This window comes from Aristolochia californica, unplaced genomic scaffold, assembly GCF_029961685.1.
Source record: "Aristolochia californica isolate CCGP_79_NKW_82.1479 unplaced genomic scaffold, dmAriCali1.0.hap1 SCAF_1, whole genome shotgun sequence".
NCBI classification, from domain to species: Eukaryota; Viridiplantae; Streptophyta; class Magnoliopsida; order Piperales; family Aristolochiaceae; genus Aristolochia; species Aristolochia californica.
The window spans coordinates 59,839,217-59,865,459 of NW_027181770.1; the positions used below are offsets into that span (position 1 = coordinate 59,839,217).

A 26,243-nucleotide genomic window follows, 5' to 3' on the forward strand; every position below is an offset into this window, starting at 1 on the left:
TGCTAAACCTATAGACACCCTCATGGAAGTTAATCATGATCTACAAGACACCAAGGGCCTACACCTAAACTATCTACTTGTAGAGCCATAAAAAAGGGTTTACACCTAAATTATCCACTTGTAGAACCACAAAAGAGGGCCTACACCTAAAACTATCAACTTGTAAAACCACAAAAGAGAGCCTACACTTATACTATCCACTGTAAAGCTACAAAAGATGGCCTACACCTAAAACTATCAACTTGTAGAGCGACAAAAGAGGGCCTACAAGTTGATAGTTTTAGGTGTAGGTCTTCTTTTTGTGGCTCTACAAGTGGATAGTTTAGGTGTAGACCCTCTTTTTGTGGCTCAGCATGTGGCTAGTTTAGGTGTAGGCCCACATATGAGTACTTGTTCTGATACCATGTAAAATTGGGTCCAAGAACTATCCCAAAATGACTAGTCACCTTGGAGGGGGGTTAGTCATCAAAACGAAAAATTTGATCTTCATCTTCGAAATGGGTGTTAGCGTGGACAAGTTCATCTTCATCTTCATCTTCAAAATTTAAAACAAGTGATTTTATTAATTATAAAAATAAGTTAATTAAACCACGTGTTTGAGTTAATAATATTTTAATTACCACTATTAAATCACTAATACAATAGAGTAAATAAAAAATAAATATGATTAATGAAGAAAAAAGTATTATATTAATAACATAAGATAGATTTTTTTAATGGTATTAATTAATAATATATTTTGACAAAATTAAAAGTAATTAATTAATCAAATGCATACTTTAATTATATTTTATTTACCAGAGACTTAAATATGAAGTTTAATATAGTAATAAAATTGAACAAAAATAATAAATAAATACATATACAACTTTATTAATAACCTAAAAGAAAGATTATTATAATAACGAGTTCGTGCCTTTAATATTAAAATCATCAAGTTACAAGTTTAGTACATATAAACGACGCATGTTCAAAAATAATAAGATACAACCATCATTTATCGTTCCACATGGAAATCGATATGGCATCTCAAAATTGTGCGGCTCTTGTGGATTCTAATGCACTCTGCCTCCGAAAGCATGTTACTTGGCTACCCACATCCTCAAGGCCATCGCAATCGTCGCTGTCTGTATCATCCATTGCACTTAATTGGACCGCATCACCTCCTCCACCGAGCTCGCCACCCAAATCATCATCTTCATTTTCAAATATATCATCATAATCCTCTCCACGTGTATAATTATTCAATATGTAACGAGCATGTACAATTTTCACCTGGATCTTAAAAGAAAATGGAGTGCCTTTTAATATTTGAAATCGAGCTTTTAAAGCACCAAAAGTTCGCTCAATAATATTTCGTAAAGACGAGTGTCTTCGGTTGAATAATTCTTTTTCATTTCTAGGAATATTATCTCCAAATTATTGTAGATGATACCGGGTTCCTCGATATGGAGCCAAAAATCCTGTAAGATTTGCATAACCAGCATCGATTAGATAATATTTTCTATAATAGAAATTATATACCACATTAAATAATTGAAGATAAAATAGATAAAAAAAAGACTACATATGGTACAAAGATTTTATCTCGGCGAGTCAATGCGTCCTTCAGTACACGGGAATCAGCTGCTGATCCCTCCCATCCAACAAGTACATGAGTGAATTGCATGTCAAATGAACATGTAGCCTTCACATTTTGTGAGAGATAGCATTTACTATTCCAGAACCATGGTTGATCTTCAAGTGGAATGTTCGCTTTTATATGAGTTCTATCAATAGCTCCAATACAATCCTAATTATACATTTTCAATTAATATTGACTAACTTTATATATTAATGTAAAATTATTTAGTTATAAGAAGTGATGTTACCTTGAAGTACGTATAAAACATTGAACTGGTTAAAATCTTCCAGTGTGTGCGTTCCGAAGGTCGTTTGACGTAATCAAAGTGAAGTTTGAGGATTGCATCCAACACCTTGTTGAAATACTTACTTAAGGTCCGGCTTGATCTATCAAACATCTCTGTTGTGACACTATAAGATTGTTGTTGACCAACAGTTAGGAGGAAATATGTAAGTTGTTCTTCAACTGAGATGGACTTTGTGGTTGATAAAAACCCTTTACTAGTAAGTATATCTGCCAATTTGTGAAATACCAGTTGATTCATCCTGTAAACTTTCCAAAATTTAATTAGTGATTTGTCTAGTGCCTTTTGCAAATACAATGGACCATTCATCCCACAAGAACGTGGTACACGTTTGTTGCAATGGTACATATAGTATCTTCCCAGGGCGATAAATAAAGTTGTGAATGCAACCATAGTTGCAACCTGTTCTTCATCTGTCATAGTATCCATGGAAATCTACAAATTCAATCGCCTAAATGTCATAAACACAAGTAAACATCAATATTCAATCATAACCTATTTGCAATCACACCTATACACAACCATATCCATCCACATTCCCACATCATACATTCAATCACATCCCTACACAACCATATTCATTTAATTGTCCACATCCATACTCATCTACCATATTCATTTATGCAATATATAAACACAACAACATATCAAATTTAAATACTATCCATACTAATAAGTCTTGCAACGTCATAATTCAAACATCATACCTAATACATAACAATATTCCGAAAGAATAGTGTATTTATAACGCATTACAATTAGTTTTCAAGACAAAATTTAAGCCACTCAACCCGCTCTTCTGTTGTCATCTCCTCAAACATGACCTTCTTACTTGGCGTATCCATCCATAAAGGAGCGTGAAACTTCAATTTTGCAGACAGGTTCGGGATTTCCCTGAGGGCTTTGACCCAATCTCTTTCAATTTCGGGCTCTTTCTCTTTACGCTTCATCATAAAATTCTCAAATGTCTGAGCTATTCGATCCATTGCATCAATGAATCTACTAGTGTCATCATCGAGCGTTTCGGTTCTCTTTTTACGACAACTTGAAGATGACTGCTTACTTCTTTCAGATTGATTACCTGGAGACTCATCCATGCTTAATAATGCCAATAGAGTATCCCTAACTATATCAACATCCTCAGGCTCATCCATCGGGACATGTTCCAATTCACGGATAAGTTCATCGTCCTGATCTACAAAGGTTGCACCTCCTGACCCTATGGCTATTGTGTTTCCCACCACCATAGCTAATTTGTCGTACAGAGGGCAGCCTTCACGTTTTTACTTCTCAGTATCTTTATGCTCCTACAAAAATAAAACATCCTTTATACGTCATGGAATAGAGTTATACTAATGTGTAAAACATAAAAAATATTTTATAGTACATTATGATTACTGACCATTATGTAGTCAAGCCATAAAGATTTACATGCAGTAACTCGTTGTGTGGTTGCATTCCAACCGAACCCACTAGTGTTGATACAACTCATTACCATTTGGTATGCTTTCTTCCATGATCTTATTTGATTCTTCACCTGCTCAACAGTTTTTCTATTGACTGCGTCTTCATTGAACTTATTAACATAATCCATATATACCTCATGCTTCCATACCCCGTTAGGCAACTTTTTCCCTAGATTAACCTGCTCGACCAAGAGATCGAGCATTTTTCAATCGTCTTCGAAGGTCCAAATGTCATATGGTCGACCAATTGGTTGTCTTCTTACAGCCATGTATGATCTAAATCCGAGAAGGTCCTCATGGAAATTTTTTTATCAGACAACCTTTACCCGTCACGGAAACACAAACCATAAAAAATAGAATACCATGTGGTGGATATGTATAACACCCGAATCTTCTCACCACATGGAAAAAATATTCCATAACACTTCAAAAATTCCCAACAACATTCTCTAACATTTCAAAATTAATTAAACTATTTTCACTACTGCATATGCACTAAACAATGAGAAAACACACACATCAAGTCCAAAGTCACCAAACAGCCCTGGTAGAACCCCATATAACTTTGCAGTCACTACGAACTGTACCTCGTCAGTGATGGAGGTTGGGTTTCATTGGCTAATGGACGCCCGTGTAGGCGACTCAGCCTTGTTTGAATTGGACTAAAAAAACCCTAATAAAACCTAAACCATAAACCATCAAACCCTAAAGTCAAACCCTATCACCTACTAAACACTAATTTCATAACATAATACCCTAAACCCTAGACCCCCTAAACCTTAGAAGCCCTAAACCCTAAACCCAAAAAACCCTAGAGCTTAAAAACACAAAACCCCCAAAACCTTAAAAACCCTAAACCTTATCACCTACTAAACTCTAAACCCTAAACACTAATTCTAGAACTTAATACCTTAAAAGCCCTAAGCCCTAAACCCTACACCCTAATTCAAGACCCTAAACCCAGAAAACCTAGAACTTAAAAACACAAACCATAAAAAATAGAATACCGTGTGGTGGATATGTATAACACCCGAATCTTCTCACCACATGGCAAAAACATACCATACCACTTCAAAACTTCTCAACAACATTCTCAAATATTTCAAAATTAATTAAACTATTTTCACTACTACATATGCACTAAACAATGAGAAAACACACACATCAAGTCCAAATTCACCGAACACCCCTGGTAGAGCCCCATATAACTTCGCAGTCACTACGAACTGTACCTCGTCAGTGATGGGGGTCGGTTTCGTTGGCTAATAGATGCCAGTGTAGGCGACTCAGCCTTGTTTGAATTGGACTAAAAAACCCCTAATAAAACCTAAACCATAAACCATCAAACCCTATCACCAACTAAACTCTAAACCCTAAATACTAATTCCATAACATAATTCCCTAAACCCTAGACCCCCTAAACCTTAGAAGCCCTAAACCCTAAACCCAAAAAACCCTAGAGCTTAAAAACACAAAACCCCAAAACCTTAAAAACCCTAAACCATCAAACCCTAAACCCTATAAACCCTAGAGCTTAAAAACACAAAACTCCCAAAACCTTAAAAACCCTAAACCCCCTAAACCTTAAAAACCCTTATCCCTAAATTACCCTAAATCCTTAACCATAAACCCTAAACCCTAATTACATGACCCTTAAATACCGAGTACCAAACCCTATAAATAATCCCTAACACGAATCAAGAATTTAGACCCTAAACCGTAACCCTAAATCCCACAATTATGCACAAATAACCCCCAATTAGGCACTACCAATAAAATTTAATAAATTAAAACACTAATTTAATGGAAAAAAAATTAGGGTTTAGTCATACCTTCTGAAATTTGGGGAAAACCGAAGCCGAAGGGTGAAATCAATGTTGAATGGGGAAATCGATGCCTAATCGAAGTAGAAATTAAGAAATCAAAGTCCAAATGTCAAAATCGAAGAAAATTGAAACCGAAATAGGGGAAATCGCAAGAAATCGAAAGGTATTTTGGAGGGAGAAGAGAATAGCAAGAGGGAGTGAGATGTCGAAAGGGAGAAGAGAGAGAAGAAAGGGAGGTCGAGAGGGATAAGAGAGAGAGAGAGAGAGAAGCGAGAGAGAAAAATGGAGAGCGAGTCCGAGAGAAGAGAGGGAGGCACGGAGACAAGAGAGGAGGTGTGAGAGAGAGGGCGAGTCCGAGAGAAGACCGAGAGACGAAGTCCGGAGATGAGAGGGAGTAGAGACGGAGGCCGAAGACGAGAATCCGAGGGAAGAGAGGCAGTAGCGACGTCGGGGGCGTAGGGAGACGACAGAGGGAGTGCGGGAGATAGGAAGAAAAAAAGGAAAATGAGGACGCGCAAGAGAGGAGGGTGTGAGGAGAGAGAGGGGCAAAGGGAGAGTCACGCGTCCTTCATCTCAAAGAAAATCAAATATGGCCTTCTTTGAGATGAAGGATTTTAAACCGTGGAGATGAAGGACCGCTTCATCACCTGTATCCAGATGAAATGTCATATGCGCTCCACTAACGACTTCAAGTGTTGAAGGGCGTCATGCGGTTGAAGATCATCTCGGACTTCAAGTTGACTAACCCCCCCTTAGAAAATTGTTAAGTACCTAGCCAATACTACCCAAAAGATCGGCCTGGTAGGTATCGGAAAGCCAAGTACTTAACCCAGGACCATAACATCACATCCCACCTTCACGAGCTGACAACCACGGCGGCCCACTCTAGCGACACTGCTAGGTCGCCCCCTCCGGGATTCGAACTCACGACATGGGTGCCCACTCTTATACCAAATGTTAAGCACCTAGCCAATACTACCCAAAAAACCGGCCTAGTAGGTAGCGGAAAGCCAAGTACTTAACCCAGGACCATAACATAAACCTTTTTCCTAGCTACTAAACTCAATATCTTTGTACTCATTAATCCATGTGGGTTTATTCTTTAACATTCAGCATAACAACATTTGACAAAGCATGGGAAGACAATGAACCAAATGATGGCAAAAACAGGTACATGTAAATTTGTGAATATTATTGACAATTAAAGTATATCCTAAGAAGCTAACATATCTGCAAAACAATATAGAAGAAGAACTTTTGGAATGAAAAATAAATTAAGATAATATTATAGTAAAATGTATACACAAGTAGTACATAAAATAGAAGGTCATCACTGTGTATAACTAAGATAATTATGCACTACTATCACACACAAATCATATCCAGTCATTTGATCATATACAATCAGGAAAGATTATGTTACTGTTTGAGGATGAGTCAAGCCTGAGCCTGACCCCCAGTTTGACTCAGATCCACCCAAAGCAATACTACTGTGCAGTAGGAAGTCGGCTCACCATGTCATGAAACCAGAGGCAAAATACAGCAGTCTGATGCGGGCCCCACTATATTCGGTCATGCATCAGGATGTGAAAATACTAGAAGCATAAATAATTAGGTAATGTTCCAAACGTGGCATGTAATGACTCGTTGAGAAAAACATTTGCTCAGTAGTTATCTAACTACAATTCAAATATGGTAAACCATATGTGCTCTTATCCTTTTGGAGGACAAACAACTTCATCCAAGCCAAAGATATAGGCAGCTATGTCATTGATCACGATAAGTGATGCTGGCAAAAGGAACCTGCATTTTGCAAATGAAGCTCCAGTGAGCAAGTAATGAACAAATACATGACAGCACGTTCACATGCAAGACTTTGAGATTAGGAACACAATGTGGAGACCACATATCTCATGAAGTAAATATTCTCACAAACTCATTTAAAGGTCAGGTTTTTCCAGAGCTTATCAGAAAGGGCATACTTCTGCCGACCTTAGTTACTTGAATTGTAGGAGAGAACTAAGTTAATTGATTTCAGTTTTGCTAAATTGCTCCCGTTTAGTTATCTTTGAGTGAAGGGCATATGCTCAAATCAATGGATTCACTGAAAATCCTTACATAAATGTATAAGAAGTAACAAATAAACATCTGATATTTGATAAGGACACCCGCAAGCTGATAGAGGAATTTATCTGATGTCACTGTGTTAACGAGCTATCTACTTAAAAAAGCGCCCATAAGTGAACAACATTGCAGTGAAGAAAAAGTGCCTGCAAAAGTAGAAAAGCCATTACTTATTATCCAATTGCCATCACTAAATCAAAATAAAGATAAAGAACATAAAGAAAGAAAAACAAGTCATGTAACTCATGGCTCTGCTGAAAGCACCAAGACCTAATATCCACAGGAGAAGGAAAAAAAGAAAAGAAAAACAAGCTTTGACTATGACAAATTATACTAGAAATAAGACCATGCTACATACCAATTTAAAAGTCTGAAACCTGGGAGTGGGAGATGTGTACTTTCATGAGCTCTCCTGACTAAGTTGAACAGTAAAGATTTGGATCACAACAATCATGGCCCAAATATACAGATGACCCATGTAGAGGATAAATACAAATCCGGCAATCATCCATGCAGTGGACAACGCTCGCACTCTCATTGACCTGTGTTTGTCTTGATCATTGACAAGTAAAGGACCTGCACTTGCTTTATTTGAGATGCTGACCTCACTTGAGCGCTTAGGGTGCCGTATGCGACCAGTGGGAGTAGAGGGAACGCTGGTGCCATTATCTCTTTGCATATTTACAGCACCTTGCTCGAACTTCAAAATCAGACAGTAAAAGAAAAACAAGGACACCTACAAACACAACAGAATAGAATTGTGTTACTACTATATGCATAATAACCTTTAAGGAAGAAACGGTAAAATTGGCATTACCTTCAAAACTAAAAATGAAAATATTACATTAATAGCAGAGGCTGCCTAGATCCAGTAAGATCTGATCACCACTTTACCTTTACAGGAATAAAAGCAATATATTTCCTCCCCTGTATTAAGAACATTCTTTTCATTTAAAAGTTTTACACAGGTGTCTAACTTTTTTCTCAGTTTAACCTCCATTGAGGTGGTTAAAGGTGGCTGAAGGGAAGGGAAGAGGGTATACACAGATGGTTAATGTTTTCATCGGACATTTAAATAACACAATTTTTAAGTGCAGAAGTAAATCAAAGTAATAAAGTTGGGAAAGGTACTCACTCCAGTAAAGTAAAAAAGACCAACTAAAAAATCAGCCAGATAACCTGCAACAATTCTTAACATATTGTAATATCTGTAAAAAAAAAATGAACAACGGAGAGATTTTACAAACATGTAGTTCAAACGATACCAATCTAAAAGTATTTTGTACAGGTCTGATGTGCATGGTGTTTTCCCTTATACTGAAGTACCGGACAGATGTATGGATGCTAAGAACAATTGATTTTCACAGCAATAACATGTCTAGACAGGTATTCCAAGAGAGCTGCTTTCAGCGAAACATATATCGGATCAAAACATGATGTATGATCTCATGCTGCTGGCTCCAGAAGTAAATACTAAACATATGTATTCCGAAGGCTTCCCCTAAGGCCGTTTCTGTCTTTAAGATATGTTGGAACCACATGGACAGGAAGAAAGAGAGCTATAAGGTCTAAATTGTAACTCAAACACTACAATAAAGACAACTTGAGAAACAATGAGCTTGTGTCCAAATGAGTGCACTACAATCAAAGAAGCTTACATTTTTTCTACAGTTACCAATGGAGTTTAAATGAGAGAATCTAGGAAAATGGGATTCCATGAGCAGAGTCTGAATATTGAAGGGTTATTTTTTATTTTTTTATTTTTTTGGTCTGATAAGTCTGGGAAGCCCCATGAAATAGACTCCCCAAGCTTTAACACTATTGAATGCTCAAAAAAAATCTTGAAAGAAGGCGAACCAGGACCATCTTCATTAGGAGGTAATGCTAAATAAAGGGCTTCGAGCTGCTCAGTGCTCAACTTCTTCTACTGAAACATTTTAGTTATGAAACCCCACCAAAATATTGCCATACATCTAATATCAGAGCTTATTAGGATTAGGGAGAGAAAGTATGGAAGGAAGCTTTGTGGATAAATGCATCAAAAAAGGAAAAAGGGTATTTGGGTAAGTGATCATTCTGTTTAAGGAAAACGGGCAACTTCTATGGATACAATAACAGAAACCCGCAATAGTTAACAAGGCATAAACTGCTGTTCGTTTTGATAAGGATGTATATCCAAACAAGAGAAACTATATTTCTCTCCCCATTTTTCACGGGTGTCCAAAAAAAAAAAAAAAAATCTCTTCTTTTCTTTCCACTTTTTTTGTTCTAAACACAGCCTTAAGGTTAAATACTAAATAATTAAAATAACTAAAATAATTATCTTATTATTTTATAAATCATAAAATGTGGTATTCATATAAATTTTATCTTATTTTGCAAAAATTCTATGTAACTCTATCAAACCCACTCGAGGATAGCATCCCTTTCATTGGACACAGACAATTTCTCCACAAAACGAAAATACAACTTTTTCTTTTTCTTCTATCAAAGGTGACAAAGACATTTCCTATTCCTTTTAATGAATACACTGCAACTTATGAACCATGATAGACCTTTGTAGTTTAGAACACCGATCAGTGTTGGTTCTTCAATTGCAAACGGAGTCTAAGCTTCCTTCTTCCAAATGCTGATCAGCATTGGTTCTTTCACAGGTCGTCTCTTTCATTTGCAGTTGATGGGTGGGCAGTTTCTGCTCTAACATGGCTGTTGTGTTGCGCCTGTAGATGGCATAGAGAACGATTTGAAGGACACCAAAGATGAAGCCTATTATATTAGGAAGCTGTTCACACAAAAAAAAAAAAAGAGATTGTAATTAGTAAAAATGGACTTAATACTATTAGTGATGAAATTTGTGGGAAGAGATGAGAAACTTACGGCGATAAAATAGTCTCTTATGAAAAATCCATAAAAGAACCATGCTATTGCGCTGAGTGTGAGGAAGAAGGATAGAGGAAATGGCATGAACTCGATGCTCTTGGTGTGTATCACTTGCTTCTGCAAATAGTTTACGATATGAGATTGTTAAGTGCATGAAATTTAATTGATATTGTGGTTTACTAATTACGTTATTAGCTGATATTTATTAGAGAAGAAGTAAAGTGAAACTGTTTATTTCTCATATTTTGGAAAAACACTATTAAACAAGAATTAAAGGTTTGTTTCTTTGTTAGATTAAAAAAAATAAAGATTAACATTCTATCTCACCATGATGCTCAAAGGAGCGACAAAGACACTAATGGTGAAAACCATGCAAATCCATCCCATGACCTTAAGGCGTGTCAGCCCTTTGGCCAAGAAGAGTGTGAGAAGAAGAATGGAAGAGAATGCTCCCACATTCAGCAACAATAGCCACCTCAAAGTAACTATCTGCAAACCAAATCCCAAACTTCAGTTAGAAACCTCAATTAGTACTCCGGTTTTTTAAACCATGTCTTCCTATAAACTACTAGTAGAGTTGTTAATTCATATAGGACTTATATAATGGTCGTCAACCCTAATTTGAAACGTGACTCGTAAGAATTTTTTACCGATCATTATATGAAATGGAATTAGGGGCTACATATATATTAGATGAGTACGATTCTATCTTATATGGAGACGTGACTCAAAGAATCCCTAGGGTCTGTTTGAAACCCCTAGAAAATAAAAAAAAGAAAAGAAGAGAATTTGATCATTATCACATTTTTATTAACTATTTTTGGGAATAATGATGGTTAAAATCTCATTTTCTTTTCCATGGGTTCCAAACGGTCCCCTAGGGTTTATGACTTACCCTTGCCTTCTTTGATGCATAAGTCAAATAAATTCCGATGTAGACTGCCTCAGTAGCACAAGCAACCAAGTTGATAGTGAGTACAAGGTTGGCATTAGTGCTTAACAATGCATAGTAAATCCAAAGTGTTGAACTGAACAGCGTGACCACATATGGGGTAGAGAGAAACCCTTCTGTTGATTTTTTCTTGCAAATTCTGTAAAATGTGGGTCTGTAACAGATCAATTAGAATTGAAACCCCAGTTAATATTTGAGTTTTAAGAAACAAAATGAATAGATTTCAAGATCAAGAGAGGAAATTGCAGTGAAGGAACTTACAGTGGAGCAAGCAGCACCATCAATGATATCAGGTTACCTGCATCAATCAAGAACATTTCAGAGTGAATCATCAAGCCCGTATGAATGAGACAGAACTGGGGTTTTCCCTTCATGTGAGACCCGTATGAATGAGTGACGCTAATCTATTCTATCTAGTACTGAGAGGCACTCAGAAAATCTCTTGGTTGCGGTTAGTGTATGCTTAAAAGAAAGCTTTAATGCTCAACTACACTTGAGGTCCCATGGAGAAATAATGGAGCCATAAGTGTGAACTGTTTCAGATGCTTCTAAACGTCAAACTTTTTCCTTTTCCTTCTTTATTCTCATGCAATGGTTTTAATAAACTGTATCAATCAAAAGCTGAGAGTGAAGATCAGTGGGGATATGGAAGAAAAGAACTGAAGAAAAAAAAAAGAGAACCGAGTAAAGAGTGTTGTGATGCTAGTTTGAGTTGTTTCACTACCAGCAGGACAGAAGCTGCTACGGCAGCGAAGAAACGAAAACCAGAACATGAAAAAAACAGAAAAAGGAGAAGATTGCATCCAAGCGTTCTCAGAGGCAGAAACAGCTACGAAAAGTGATCATGAGAACAAATGGGAGTCTGTGAAAGAATTTCCTGTCTACCTAAGATGCCAAAGATGAGAATCCATGGGTTGCGGGCGACCAAGAATCCCATCTTTTTCGATCAGCACTTCGAGAAAAACTGTAAAAAAAAATGAACGCAGAGAAGCTCCTCTAAGGCTCGATTGAGTGAAGTATCAATCAAGGTGATGAGTGCATGAGTGGGTTGTGTCCTGGGAGAGGGGCTTATATAGAGGAGGACCTGATAAGGTGAAAGAGGTGTGTGGTCAGGGGAGAGCTTGACATTGGTCGCTCAACCAGAGGCTGTTAATGCATGGCTGCGTGAACAGAGTTGTCAAGGATCATGGTTTGAGTTATTTGAAAGCCAATAAACCAAACCCAACCCAACCCAATCCAAGCCAAACGCACTTTGTAGCAAAGATACGCATAAAAGTTGTCCAATACGATAAGTCATTGTGTACGAAATATGCGAAACAGCTAAGATAACGTTCCGCATGTTTCACACTAAATAATTTTTCGTATTGGATCAACCCTCTAAGACCTGTAACAATCAAAAATACAAAGCTATTAATTAAAAAATCAAATCTAGTCTTCATTCTTCACCCCATTTAAGAGATTTTCTTCACGACTCACTTAACCTTTTCAACCATGTACAGCTCCTCAATTGCGTCTCTTAAACCAGAAACTATGGCGGAATGATTGGGTGGAGAGAGATGAATGTAGCCAGGAGTTTCAGTTCAAGTTGCATAAGTTGATTCGCACATATGTTGTCTCTAATAAATGTGGTTTCTCCCTTGGCCTTGCGGACACGTCATGCCTTCTTTTCTTTTTTTAATATTTTTTGTTTTTTGGGGGGTTCTTTTAGGGGAGATGGAAAGAGTTTTCAGATATTCATGGCTGTGTTTGTCTTGGAATGAATGGACTTACCTATCAATTGGGTGGGAACTGTTGAATGACAAGCAATTCTCATTCCATATTTCGTTTAAATCATGCAAGGAAGAAAATTCAGACATAAAAACTGAAGGGATCAAAATAATTTTCTGATTACATTGAATAAAAGTTCACATTCGATGAAAAAATTTATAAGAACCGAACCGACGAATGAACTATACATGTTGTGGCTAACTCCAATTCAACTGGTTTCGATCGGGTTTAACGGGTGCATGTTAAACATGTATTATATCACTATTAGAAGGAGATAATTAACAAATTTTTTTGTTGAAACACACTCCCCTCCTTTAAATTTCACATATCAAATTGATCCCAAGTTCATGAGGGAAAGAAAAGGAGTCATGATTCTTATTCCACCTCAAACTGGTTAAACTATGCACAGTTCAATAATATTGATGGTATAGGAGACCAAATATTTACTATGTACAGATCTAGAGTCTCTTGTGGGCATGGTCATTATAATCTGATGTCTTCATTCGCCACAAATCTCATCTCTTATTAAATTTGCTGGCTGTCTTTTCTAGAGCAGTAGAGCTATCCCCTTCTAATGGCATAAAACCCATTTTTCATGAGAGTGCTCTCTCCTTGAGTGTATATCAAGTATTCAATCAGATAGGGTGGGTATACACATAAATTTCTGTCAGCTGGTTCATGCTCATCTCTTCTTCAATTCATCACTTTTTGTTGCTTTCGCATTTAATGGTGGTTCTCAATTATAAGCTTCAATGATAGGAGTAGCCATTAAATGAGACTTTGCTACCTTTTAATTTTTTTTTTTTTCCTTTTATTCCTTACATATCTGAATTCCTTCTCTTATAACCTTACATTAATTTCATATTTCATAATGGGTCTCAATTATATCTATGATTTTAATTGGTGTTCTGGTGTTCCCAATAATGATTCGACTTCTTTTATTAAAAAATTCTAATAAAAATCTTATAAACAACCTCTTGAAAATGCTTGTGGAATTGAATTTCTTCAAATTCTCTATCGTTATTACTTGTTTTATTGGATATGAGAGCTGTTTGCTAGAGTTGAAGCTAATATGACAAAGCTTACAAAATGCTTAATATTGTGGAAACTCACTTGACACTTGAGAAAAGTGTTCTCTCTCCTAAAACTAATGCAAGTGCCACACAATTTTGGTTAAGTAAAAATTATTTATTTTTATTTTTAGTAGTTTTCTATTGGTACAAAAACACCCTCTAGTTACGTAGGAACGAAATGTGTAAAAAATAATTCTTATAAAAAAGATATAATATAAAGGGAAAACCGGTTAAACATTAGGTTCCATGGATGGTTATTTTATGTGAATCAAGATTCCAATATCTCGATAAATAAGATTAGAGAGCATATTTATGTCTCTTTATGATATAATATATTTGATAAATAAGTAACTTTTAATGTCTAGATGAGTTAATTGTTATGGTAATGGAATTTTAGAAAATCATAAATAAGATTGTTATATATGTATAGAAATTTCATTGAATTTTTTTATTTTTTTTAACAAATTTATATTAGAGTTATGAACTTGGGAGAGAATTTCTTCTTTTTCTGTAAGTTTAAGTTTTATATTAAAAGAAAGGAGGAGACACAATTCCAAACTCATGTTCAAAATACACATTTTTAGAAAATTTCCTTAAAAATAAGGCATTTTGAATATTTTAAACATATTTTTTGTCGAAAGTTGGGCAATTCTGAAACTAACATATTAAACAAAAAAATAGGCTTTATTTATTTTTTGAATAATTTTTGGACCTAGTTTTCGTATGTTTATGCAAAATACCAAAACACAACCTTATCCATTTATATGGTTATTTTTTGTGAACGTTGGAATAGTGCTATTTAACCCCAAACTCTCTCTCTCTCTCTCTCTCTCTCTCTCTCTCTCTCTCTCTCTCTCTCTCTCTCTCTCCATAATAAAAACCTAAGTCTCTCAAGTCACTTGTTTTGAGAAGTTTTAGCATCCTCTAAGCCTTGAAGTGGAGTCAATTTGGAAGTTTTCTTTATTGAGAAAAGTAATTTAATTCTGTTAATTTAAATCTTTGATTAAATACTTAGAACTCAGTTTACTGAACGTGTGCCACGTGTTTCATAATATTTGAATCAACCATTTTATTGTAAATAGTTGTGAGATTGACTACCACTCAAATCTATAGCAACATTTTTTATCTTCAAATCATATCTCACATACTTATATACCGATATATTGAGATAATTAAAACAAGTTTTTGAAAAAATTAAAATTTGAAGATAAGATTTCAAATCCAAGTATTTAGATGCTCATAATTTGAAATAAATTGATTATATTTGGTCGAGTACTCTAAACTAGAGCCCTAACACTTTGAGATCATTCAATACAGTTCAAATTACTACCCATGTGCTATACTTGAAAATCAAATATTACATTGAGTTGTTTTATGTCCTCAATTCCAAAAATCAGTCTTACATTTACATTGATCCAATATTTTCAAATTAAATCATAAAAGATTATCCGCAACTGCCTATATTTTTAAACCAAGTCATTAAGGGCTAGTTTAAGTTGTTGATTACATTGGTGGGTACTTATGATCAGTGTACCTATTTGTTTGTATTTGAATTGCCAAATCAGCCTATTTAGAAGTAATTTGCATTAGGTTACATTGTAAATAAGTAATCCTTGTAATTTGGGTCAACCTTGAGTACGCAAGATCGTTTGCTCCTCGAAGAATTTGAAAGAAGCTATTGTGGTTGAGGTAATGGGTTGGCAAGTTAAATTTGTTACTGTATGACCTGTAAGACCTTGTGTAAGCAGGTGGTGCTAAAAATCCCTTTGTAGGTCTAAGTTGGTGTGCCTAGTGAGTTGTTGAAAATCTATGTTAAGTCTTGACTTGTATAGTCGAGTAAGTGGGTGAAAAATCACTTTGTAGGTCTGAACTAGTGTGCCTAGTTAGCTATTGTAAACTTAAGTGGGGAGGTGTTATTGAAAATTGGTTGTTGTGGTCTATTGAGTAATTAGTAACATTGTAATTAGCCTTAGAGGCGATTTGTTGTAGATGTCATACCACCTAAAAATCCTATGTCTAATTGATATATGATTGCTTTCGCTTATACCTTGATTATTGTATATATACATAAATTATACGATTGACCTTGAACTGTTAAGGCATGATTCTAATTAGAGTATCTATATTGTATCTTTCTCATCAAAATTCAACACATATAAAAGAATATGCATCCCCCCTTTGCCTAGTCGGGCTTTTGACGGTCAGACGGAGATTGGCCATCTGACTCTTGTGCCGTAGGTACACTTTGGGGAGCTTGTTTATCGTCAAATTTTCAGAGAAAAGATCAATACCCATCTGATTCCTGGTCAATCAAAGCATACTTTCTTTTTCCATCAGATAACTCCTTGATCAGAGAGATCCATACGCAAGATCTTTGAACGTTTTGTTACCATATTCCGACAAGGTCAATAAGCTCCAAGATTGTTGATCCCCGTCCGCCACCGTTCGCAGAGCAACACCTGGTTTGATCCCATTTTACAGGCGCTGCAGATATTTTTTTTTTCCATATTTTATGAAGCCCAGCATGCGACCCCATGATTGATTAATCTGGGTAGGTGAGTTCTTTTTCTGTAGAAGAAGATGGAGTGCTGAGCTCATGCCCACCAATATAAATGATTATCACGTCGCCGTCTCCTTTAAGGAGTAATCCAACACTCCTCTGCAGTGTTGCAAACGAAACAAAAACACGTCCCAGTGAAAAGACTGCGTCCGGATGAAACACTCCGGTGTCCACTTACTGTCAGCACCAGCAGCTTCAGGACAGTTGGCCACCGGATATGGTTCCTGATGCTGATTCTTTTTCTGCTCTTTGTGGTTGATTTGTGTGATGATTGGCATGGCGGAACTCCAGCATTTTTCAATTTTAATTCACTGAAACTGCTCGGATCAGAGAGAAGAAGAGGAGACAGATGTCATATCACAGTTGGGATTTTCTAGCCTATTTCCCCAAATGTTTTCTAATGTAAATGAATCTCTAGAATTACAATCTCTTGCAATCATTTGAGGAAGATGAAATACATGAATAAGACCTCTCATGAGTATCGTTTCAATAAAACTGATCAATTTAGAATTACTAAGGGATAAGTGATCTCTTGCAGTAACAGTCTCGTCTCTCTATTAGAATGAATAAGAATTCAATCTTTCTTTGAATTTTGATAACTTAATTGATCATTATTTCTGTATAGTTTGTAGAATGTCTCAATTGATGCAAACAAATCACTTCATCACCATGATCCTTATTTGGGATAAATATTAGCAAACAATAATACCACCAAACAGGTGCATGGAGCCTTCAATCAAAGACAAAGTGTCTCTCGTCATCAACCATCAAATCTAAGTTTCACATGTAAAACTACTTTGCACAAAGTGACACTAAGCTGGCTTAACTTGAACCATCAATTGATGACACGACTCTCTTTATAGGTATACCAATTAAGTGAGAAACTGATCCATATAGTGCAAATTGAATCATGCAAAAAGTGTTAGAGATTATAACAACATTTATCTTGCAGAAATGGTATTCAGATTAATCCTCCTATAATTTATTTCATCAGCTCTTTATCCACATAAGTACAATCACTTTATGACAAACTAGCAATTAGAGAAGCTCGCATGTTATTAGCATAGGAATGTCGCATAGAGCTTTAACATGGGCAGTCATCTAGGGATTCCACTGCACTGACCTCTCCTTCATTCAGCAGGTTGAAGAAGAAGCAAGGAGAGTTCCATGAAGTTCATACTAGACCCTCAATTTACTGAGCTTATTTCCCGCAACTTGAGTTTTTTTCGTTGTCGACCATGTCATGAACTTTTCGATCTTCTTCCAAGTCCTTCTCGGCATCGATCTCCAGAACTTCAGTGGGTTGAACCTCCCAACTTCCCTTTTTGCTTAATGTAATGATGTCACTAATATGCTCAGGGAGTTTATCAGCTGCTATTACCTTCTTGGAGTCCCTATAGATGCTGTACAGGATCATCTGAAGAAACCCCAGAACGAAACCAATCACATTGGGAAGCTGTTTGTGGAAAGAAAAAAGTAGTAATTAATGAACAATGTGAGCATAAAAATGTTTATTAGTCAATAAGTTGGCTCAAGATGGGGACTTACAGCAATATACAAGTCTTTCAAGAGAAGACCGTAACAGAACCACATGACTGCACTCAGGGTGAGGAAGAAAGACAAGAAGAAAGGCATGAACTCAACACTCTTTGTGTGTATGACTAACCTCTGCAAATTTTTTACAATGAAATCAAGGATGGATCATGAAAAAAAAATATGTTAGAAAATATTGGAATTTCTATTCTCAAACTTGAAATTTTTATGTTTTCTCTACTCTACCATGATGCTCAAAGGCGCAGCGAAGACGCTAACGGAGAAACTCAAGCAGACCCATCCAAGAACTCGGTCACGCAGTGAACCTTTTGGCAGCAAGAGAGTGATAAGAACTATCGTGCCAAAAACTCCGAGATTTAACGACAAGAATAATTTAGCTGTGAAGATCTGCCATGTTAAAACATGAGAAGCACGTTAAGTAGCAACTCATAACTGTGTGAAGAACGCCACATGACAAGAAAATTTGTCAAATAGCAAACTGGAGGGTTTCCTACGTACCTTGGCCTTCTTTGGTGCGTAGAGGATGTAGATTGCAATGTAACTGATCTCTATAACACATCCAGCAGAGTTGATGGTGATCAGAAGGTAAGCATCCTTCTTTGTAAATGCATAGTAGATCCAAAGCATTGCACTGAACAGAGCCACCACGTAAGGAACTGATTGAAATCCCTCCGTTGATCTCTTCTTGTGAATCTTGTAAAATGTTGGCCTGTGGTGAACGTTAACTTTCAATCAATATTTGATCAATTAAGAGTCAACTAAGAGTTTAAATGAGAAGCTTTCTAGAGGAGAAGTGATGAGATTCTTACACTGGAGCAAGATACACCATGAAAGACACCAAGTTACCTGCACCCAATCGTTACAAAAGAAAAGTTATTAATGAATTTCCCCGGGTCCGAATCCGATTACAGGAGTAATTCCAAGCAAACTCTACCTAAGAGGCCGAAGGCCAAAGCAAGAGGGTGGTGAGTAGTGAAGATAGCCATCTTCCTGCAGAAAAAAACAGAAAGAGAAAAGAAAAAGGGAGAGTGAAGAAGAACAACAAAAGGGATGACTAAACTTAAATTGGTTGGTTGGCAGCTGAAGGCTTTATATAGGAAAGAAGAAGTCCCTTTCGAGGTTTTCATAATAATAGAAGCGAGAGAAGATAGGGCACTAGTGGATCTGTACGTGAGACATAAAGTGAAGATGACTATCATTTGTTTCGATGTTTCATAGTGCGGGCATGAAGATGAACACAACTAACCGAGAGATGAACAGGGTTGTTTCACTAAGTTAAATACCCCCAGTTTACGGTATCATTACCGGGTATTATCGATTCACTATATCGTCATTGGGTGCCTAAAACATCGAGGTTATAAGAATTGAATTTGCTCTTGCGTGGCTGATTGGCTTCCTCAAAATCTGGAAGGAGGAGCTCGTCGAAACGACGGATTTTGCATCACAAAAACTCATTTATGGGTTGGGTCCCGTCGATGTAGCCATTCGAAATATATTCGCACGAGATTCTTGAACTATATAAAATAACAATCGTTCACCTCTACCTGGAATGCGTCGTGTTCCTGAAACTATTTCCATGAATGGACTTTTGCGGCTCTAGAATTTTTCGTTTCTGTAGATTTTTGCTTTTTATAGTTTATATTGGCTATAAATTTGGCTATTCTATGCCGTCCATCTACCGAGAGAGAGGGGTGAGGGGGGGGGGGGGGGGGGGGGGGGGATAGTTAGTCAACAAACTGGAAATTTGATCTTCATCTTCATCTTATGTATCTACATGATCTTCATCTTCTAAATAGGTGTTAGTGTGGATAACTTCATCTTTGAAATCTTTGAAATAGGGTGTTAGTGTGGATAACTTCATCTTAGAAATTTAAAATTATTGATTTTATTAATTATAACAATGAACTAATTAAACCAAAGTGTTTGAGTTAACAATATTTTAATTACCACTATCAAATCACTAATACAATAGAGTAAATAAAAAAAATTATGATTAATGAATAAAAAATATTATATTAATAACATAAGATCGATTTGCATTGTATTAATTAATAATATATTTTGACAAAATTAAAAGTAATTAATTAATCAAATGCATACTTTAATTATATTTTATTTACCAGAGACTTAAATATGAAGTTTAATATAGTAATAAAATTAAAAAAATAATAAATAAATACATATACAACTTTGAAAATAACCTAAAAAAAATTATTCAAATAACGAGTTCGTGCCTTTAATATTACAATCAAAGAGTTACAAGTTTAATACATATAAATTACGCATGTTCAAAAGTAATAAGAGTAAACCATCATTTATCGTTCCACATGGATGTCGATATGGCATCTCGAAATTGTGCGGCTCTTGTGGATTCTAATGCACTCTGCCTCCGAATGCTTGTTACTTGGTTACCCACATCCTCAAGATCATCGCAATCGTCACTGTCTGTATCATCCATTGCACCTAATTGGACAGCATCACCTCCTCCACCGAGCTCGCCACCCGAATCATCATCTTCATCTTCAAATATATCATCATAATCTTTTACACGTATATAATTGTGCAATATGCAACAAGCATGTACAATTTTTACCTGGATCTTAAAAGAAAATGGAGGAGTGTCTTTTAACATTTGAAATCAAGCTTTTAAAGCACCAAAAGTTCGCTCAATAATATTCCGTAAAGATGAATGTCTTCGGTTGAATAATTCTTTTTCATTTCTAAAAATATTATCTCCAAATTCTTGCAGATGATATCGGGTTCCTCGATATGGAGCCAAAAATCCCGGAAGATTTGCATAACCAACATTGACTAGATAATATTTTCCTATAATAAAAATTATATACCACATAAAATAATTGAAGATAAAAAAGATAAAAAATTACTGCATAAAAATATATTACTTACCTTCATATACAAAGATTTTATCTCGACGAGTCAATGCATCCTTCAGTACACGGGAATCGGCTGCTGACCCCTCCCATCCAACAAGTACATAAGTGAATTGCATATCAAATGAACTTGCTGCCATCACATTTTGTGAGAGATAACCTTTTCTATTCCAAAACCTTAGTTGATCTTCAAGTGGAATGTTGGCTTTGATATGAGTTCCATCAATAGCTCCAATACAATCCTAATTATACATTTTCAATTAATATTTGCTAACTTTGTATATTAATGTAAAATTATTTTGTTATAGGAAGTGATGTTACCTTGAAGTAGGGATAAAACATTGAATTTGTTAAAATCTTCGAGTGTGTGCGTTCTGAAGGCCGTTTGACGTAATCAGAGTGAAGTTTGAGGATTGCATCCAACACCTTGTTGAAATACTTACTTATCGTCCAGTTTAATCTATCAAACATCTCTGTTGTGACACTATACACTTGTCCTTGACCAACAGTTAGGAGAAAATATGCAAGTTGTTCTTCAACTGAGATGGTCTTTGTGGCTGATAAAAACCCTTTACTAGTAAGTATATCTGCGAATTTGTGAAATACCAGTTGGTTCATCCTGTACACTTTCCGAAATTTAACTGGAGATTTGTCTAGTGCCTTTTGCAAATACAATGGACCATTCATCCCACAAGAACGTGGTACACGTCTGTTGCAATGGTACATATAGTATCTTTCCATGGCAATCAACAAAGTTGTGAATGCAACCATAGTTGCAACCTTTTCATCGTCTGTCATAGTATCCATGGAAATCCACAAATTCAATCGCCTAAAATTCATAAACACAACTAAACATCAATCTTCAATCATAACCTATTTGCAATCACACCTATAAACAACCATATTCATCCACATTCCCACATCCTACATTCATCCACATTCCACATCCATACTCAAAACACCATATTCATCTATGCAATATATAAACACAACAACATATCAAATTTAAATACAAACCATACTAATAAGTCTTGCAACGTCATAATTCAAATATCATGTCTACTACATAATAATATTCCAAAAAAATAGTGTATTTATAACGCATTACAATTAGTTTTCAAAACAAAATTTAAGCCACTCGACCCGCTCTTCCACTGTCATTTCCATAAACATGACCTTCTTAGTTGGTGTATTCAACCATGAAGGAGCGCGATACTTCAATTTTGTAGGCAAGTCCGGGATTTCCCTGAAGACTTTGACGCAATCTCTTACAATATCGTCTTTCATCATGAAATTCTCAAATGTCTGAGCAATTCGATCTATTGCATCAAAGATTCTGCTACTAGTGTCATTATCGGGTATTTCGGTTCTCTTTCTACGACGACTTGAAGATGACCGTTTACTTCTTTCAGATTGATTACCTAGAGACTTATCCATGCTTAATAATGGTGATGGAGTATCCCTAACTATATCAACATCCTCTGGCTCATCCATCGGGACATGTTCTGATTCATGGATCACCTCATCGCCCTGATCTACAAAGGTTGCAGCTCCTGACCCTACCGCTATTGTGTTTCCCACCACCACAACTAATTTTTCGTACAGGGGGCAGCCTTCACGTCTGTACTTCTCAGCATCTTTATGCTCCTACAAGAATAAAACATCATTTAGACGTCTTGGAATAGAGTTATACTAATGCAGAAAACATAAAAAATATTTTATAGTACATCATGTAGTCGAGCCATACAGATTTACTGACCTTTATGTAATCAAGCCATACAGAATTACATGCAGTAACTTGTTGTGTGGTTGCATCCCAACCAAACCCACTAGTGTTGATACAGCTCGTTACCGTTTGGTATGTTTTCTTCCATGCTCTTGTTCAATTCTTCACCTGCTCAACAATTTTTTTTCATGATTGTGTCTTCATTGAACTTATTTACACAGTCCATGTATACCTCATGCTTCCACACCCCGTTAGGCAACTTGTTCCCTAGATTGACCTGCTCGACCAAGAGATCAAGCATTTTGCTATCATCATCGAATGTCCAAATATCATATGTTCGACCACTTGGTTATCTTCTTGCAGCCATGTATAATCTAAATCCGAGACGGTCCTCACGGAAAAAAACTTTATCAAACAACCTTTACTCGTCACGGAAACACAAACCATAAAAAAAAAAATACCAACACAAACCATAAAAAAATACCATGTGGTGGATATGTATAATACCCGAATCTCCTCACCACATGGCAAAAACATTCCATAGCATTTCAAAAATTCTCAACAACATTCTCACACATTTCAAAATTAATTAAATTATTTTCACTAATGCATATGCACTAAACAATGAAAACACACACACATCAAGTCCAAATTCATCGAAGACCCCTGGTAGAGCCCCATATAATTTCGCAGTCACTATGAACTGTACCTCGTCACTGATGGGGGTTTGGTTTCGTTGGCTAATGGACGCCCGTGTAGGCGACTTAACCTTGTTTGAATTGGACTAAAAACCCTTAAACACTAATTCCAGAACTTAATACCTTAAAAGCCCCAAACCCAAAACCTAAACAACCCTAGAGCTTAAAAACACAAAACCCCCAAAACCTTAAAAACTATAAACCCCCTAAACCTTAAAAATCCTAATCCCTAAAATACCCTAAACCCTTAACCTAAACCCTAAATCCGAAACACAAACCATAAAAAAAACAAAACTAAACCATCAAACCCTAAACCCTATCACCTACTAAACCCTAAACACTAATTCCAGGACCTAATACATTAAAAGCCCTAAACCCTAAACCCTACACCCTAATTCCAAAGACTAAACCCAAAAAACCTTATAGCTTAAAAACCCTAAACCCCCTAAACCTTAAAAACCCTAATCCCTAAAATACCCTAAATCCTTAACCATAAACCCTAAACCCTAATTACTAGACCCTTAAATACCGAGCAGCAAACCCTAAAAATAATCCATACACAAATGAAGAATTTAGACTATAAACTGTAACCCTAAATCCCAAAATAATGCACAAATAACCCCAAATTACGCACTGGAAATAAATTTAAATAAAATAAAACACTAATTTAATGAAAAAAATTAGGGTTTAGGCATACCTTCTAAAATTTGGGAAAATCCGAAGCCGATGCCTAATCAAAGTAGATATTAAGCAATCGATGCCCAAATATCCAAAATCGAAGAAAATCGAAATGGAAATGGGAAAATCGGACGAAATCGGAAGGTATTTTCGGGGGAAAGGAGACTAGCCAGAGAGAGAAGGGAGTGGGAGGCCGAAAGGGAGAAGAGAGGGAGAAGACAAAGAAGAAAGGGAGGTCGGGAGGGAATAGAGAGAGAGAAGCGAGAGAGAGCAAGTCCGAGAGAAGAGAGGGAGTCACGGAGACGAGAGAGGGGGTGCGAGAGAGAGGGCGAGGCCGAGAGAAGACCGAGAGTTGAGGCCGGAGACGAGAGGAACTGAGATGGTGGCCGGAGATGAAGGACAAGATCAACGTCGGGGGCGTAGGGAGACAAGAGAGGGAAGGGAGTGCGGGAGAGAGGAAGAAAAAATGATAAATGACGACGCGCGATGGGGGGGTGCGAGGAGAGAGAGGGAAAAATGTGAGTGTCGTCCGTCCTTCAATTCAAAGAAGATCAAAAAGGGCCTTCTTCCACATGATCGAAATTAAACCATGGAGATGAAGGACCCCTTCATCCCCTGCATCGAGATGAAGCTTCATTTGCGCTCCACTAACGACTTCAAGTGTTGAAGGGCGTTATGTGGTTGAAGATCATCTCGTCCTTCAAGTTGACTAACCCCCCCTTTATGCATCTACATGATCTTCATCTTCGAAATGGGTGTTAGTGTAGACAAGTTCATCTTCGAAATCTTAGAAATATGGTGTTAGTGTGGACAAGTTCATCTTCATCTTCATCTTCGAAATTTAAAACCATTGATTTTATTAATTATAAAAATAAGGTAATTAAACCAAGTGTTTGAGTTAACAATATTTTAATTACTACTATTAAATCACTAATACAATAGAGTAAATAAAAAATAAAAATGATTAATGAATAAAAAAGTATTATATTAATAACATAAGATAGATTTTTTACATGGTATTAATTAATAATATATTTTGACAAAATTAAAAGTAATTAATTAATCAAATGCATACTTTAATTATACTTTATTTAACAGAGACTTAAATATGAAGTTTAATATAGTAATAAAATCGAACAAAAATAATAAATAAATACATATACAACTTTATTAATAACCTAAAAAAAGATTATTCAAATAACGAGTTCGTGCCTTTAATATTAAAATCAATAAGTTACAAGTTTAGTACATATAAACGACGCATGTTCAAAAGTAATAAGATACAACCATCTCGTTCCACTTGGAAGTCGATATGGCATCTTGAAATTGTGCGGCTCTTGTGGATTCTAATGCACTCTACTTCCGAAAGCATGTTACTTGGCTACCCACATCCTCAAGACCATCGCAATTGTCGCTGTCTGTATACATTTTACATAAAATTGGACATGACCTCTACATAAAATTAGGCATAACCTATATATACCTATATATATAATACATGTATAAGATTGAGCATAACCACTTCTTAAAATTTAGCACAATCTATGTACATAATACCTATATAAAATTCGGCATGACCTCTACTTAAAATTGGGCATATAATCAATATACATAATACCTGTATAAACACTCCATAAACACTCCATAAAATTATCTATACATTCCATAAACACTCCATGAAATTGTTTATACACTCCATAAAATAGTCTAAACACTCCATACACTGCATAACATTATATATAAACTCCATACAATAATCAAACACAACAAAATTAAATGAAATATCATTATCAATTTACAATCACCCAAATAAAAACTATAAATCCATTATAAATTTACAAACTATAGTTGTTTCTCTTCATGTTAGTTGTTCCTCGCCCATTTCCCCTATGAATTGATCTCCAAATCTTCCCCTTGATTGATCTTTCTCTTGTAGAGGAGGCAACTCCTTCAATATTGCAATTGTTACATCATCCGCATTGCCCTGACCTACAAGTAAGAACATCCAGAATAAATTAATGATTATGGTAAAAAAAAAGGGTCAATTCTTTACTAGTTTACTTTTAACAATCTAAAAATTCTGAATAGGGATATAAATATTGCCCTGATGAGACATTCTC

The 26,243-nt window shown here is 36.0% G+C and overlaps 2 protein-coding genes across 2 annotated transcripts; both read right to left on the reverse strand.

Moving 5' to 3' along the window:
• Positions 1 to 7,744: 7,744 nt before the first annotated feature.
• On the reverse strand, positions 7,745 to 12,113 carry LOC137949712 (bidirectional sugar transporter N3-like). Its single transcript, XM_068795871.1, has 8 exons — positions 12,062 to 12,113; positions 11,438 to 11,474; positions 11,120 to 11,330; positions 10,552 to 10,713; positions 10,222 to 10,341; positions 9,947 to 10,126; positions 8,239 to 8,271; positions 7,745 to 8,080 (listed from the first exon to the last, which is right to left on the reverse strand). The coding sequence occupies exons 1-8, from the start codon at positions 12,111 to 12,113 to the stop codon at positions 7,745 to 7,747; spliced, it is 1,131 nt and encodes a 376-aa protein (XP_068651972.1).
• A 5,664-nt stretch (positions 12,114 to 17,777) lies between these two features.
• LOC137949722 (bidirectional sugar transporter SWEET14-like) lies at positions 17,778 to 19,116 on the reverse strand. The gene is made up of 6 exons (XM_068795882.1): positions 19,065 to 19,116; positions 18,940 to 18,976; positions 18,629 to 18,839; positions 18,356 to 18,517; positions 18,125 to 18,244; positions 17,778 to 18,032 (listed from the first exon to the last, which is right to left on the reverse strand). Exons 1-6 carry the CDS (start codon positions 19,114 to 19,116, stop codon positions 17,778 to 17,780), a joined length of 837 nt encoding a protein of 278 aa, XP_068651983.1.
• Between the last annotated feature and the right edge of the window lie 7,127 nt (positions 19,117 to 26,243).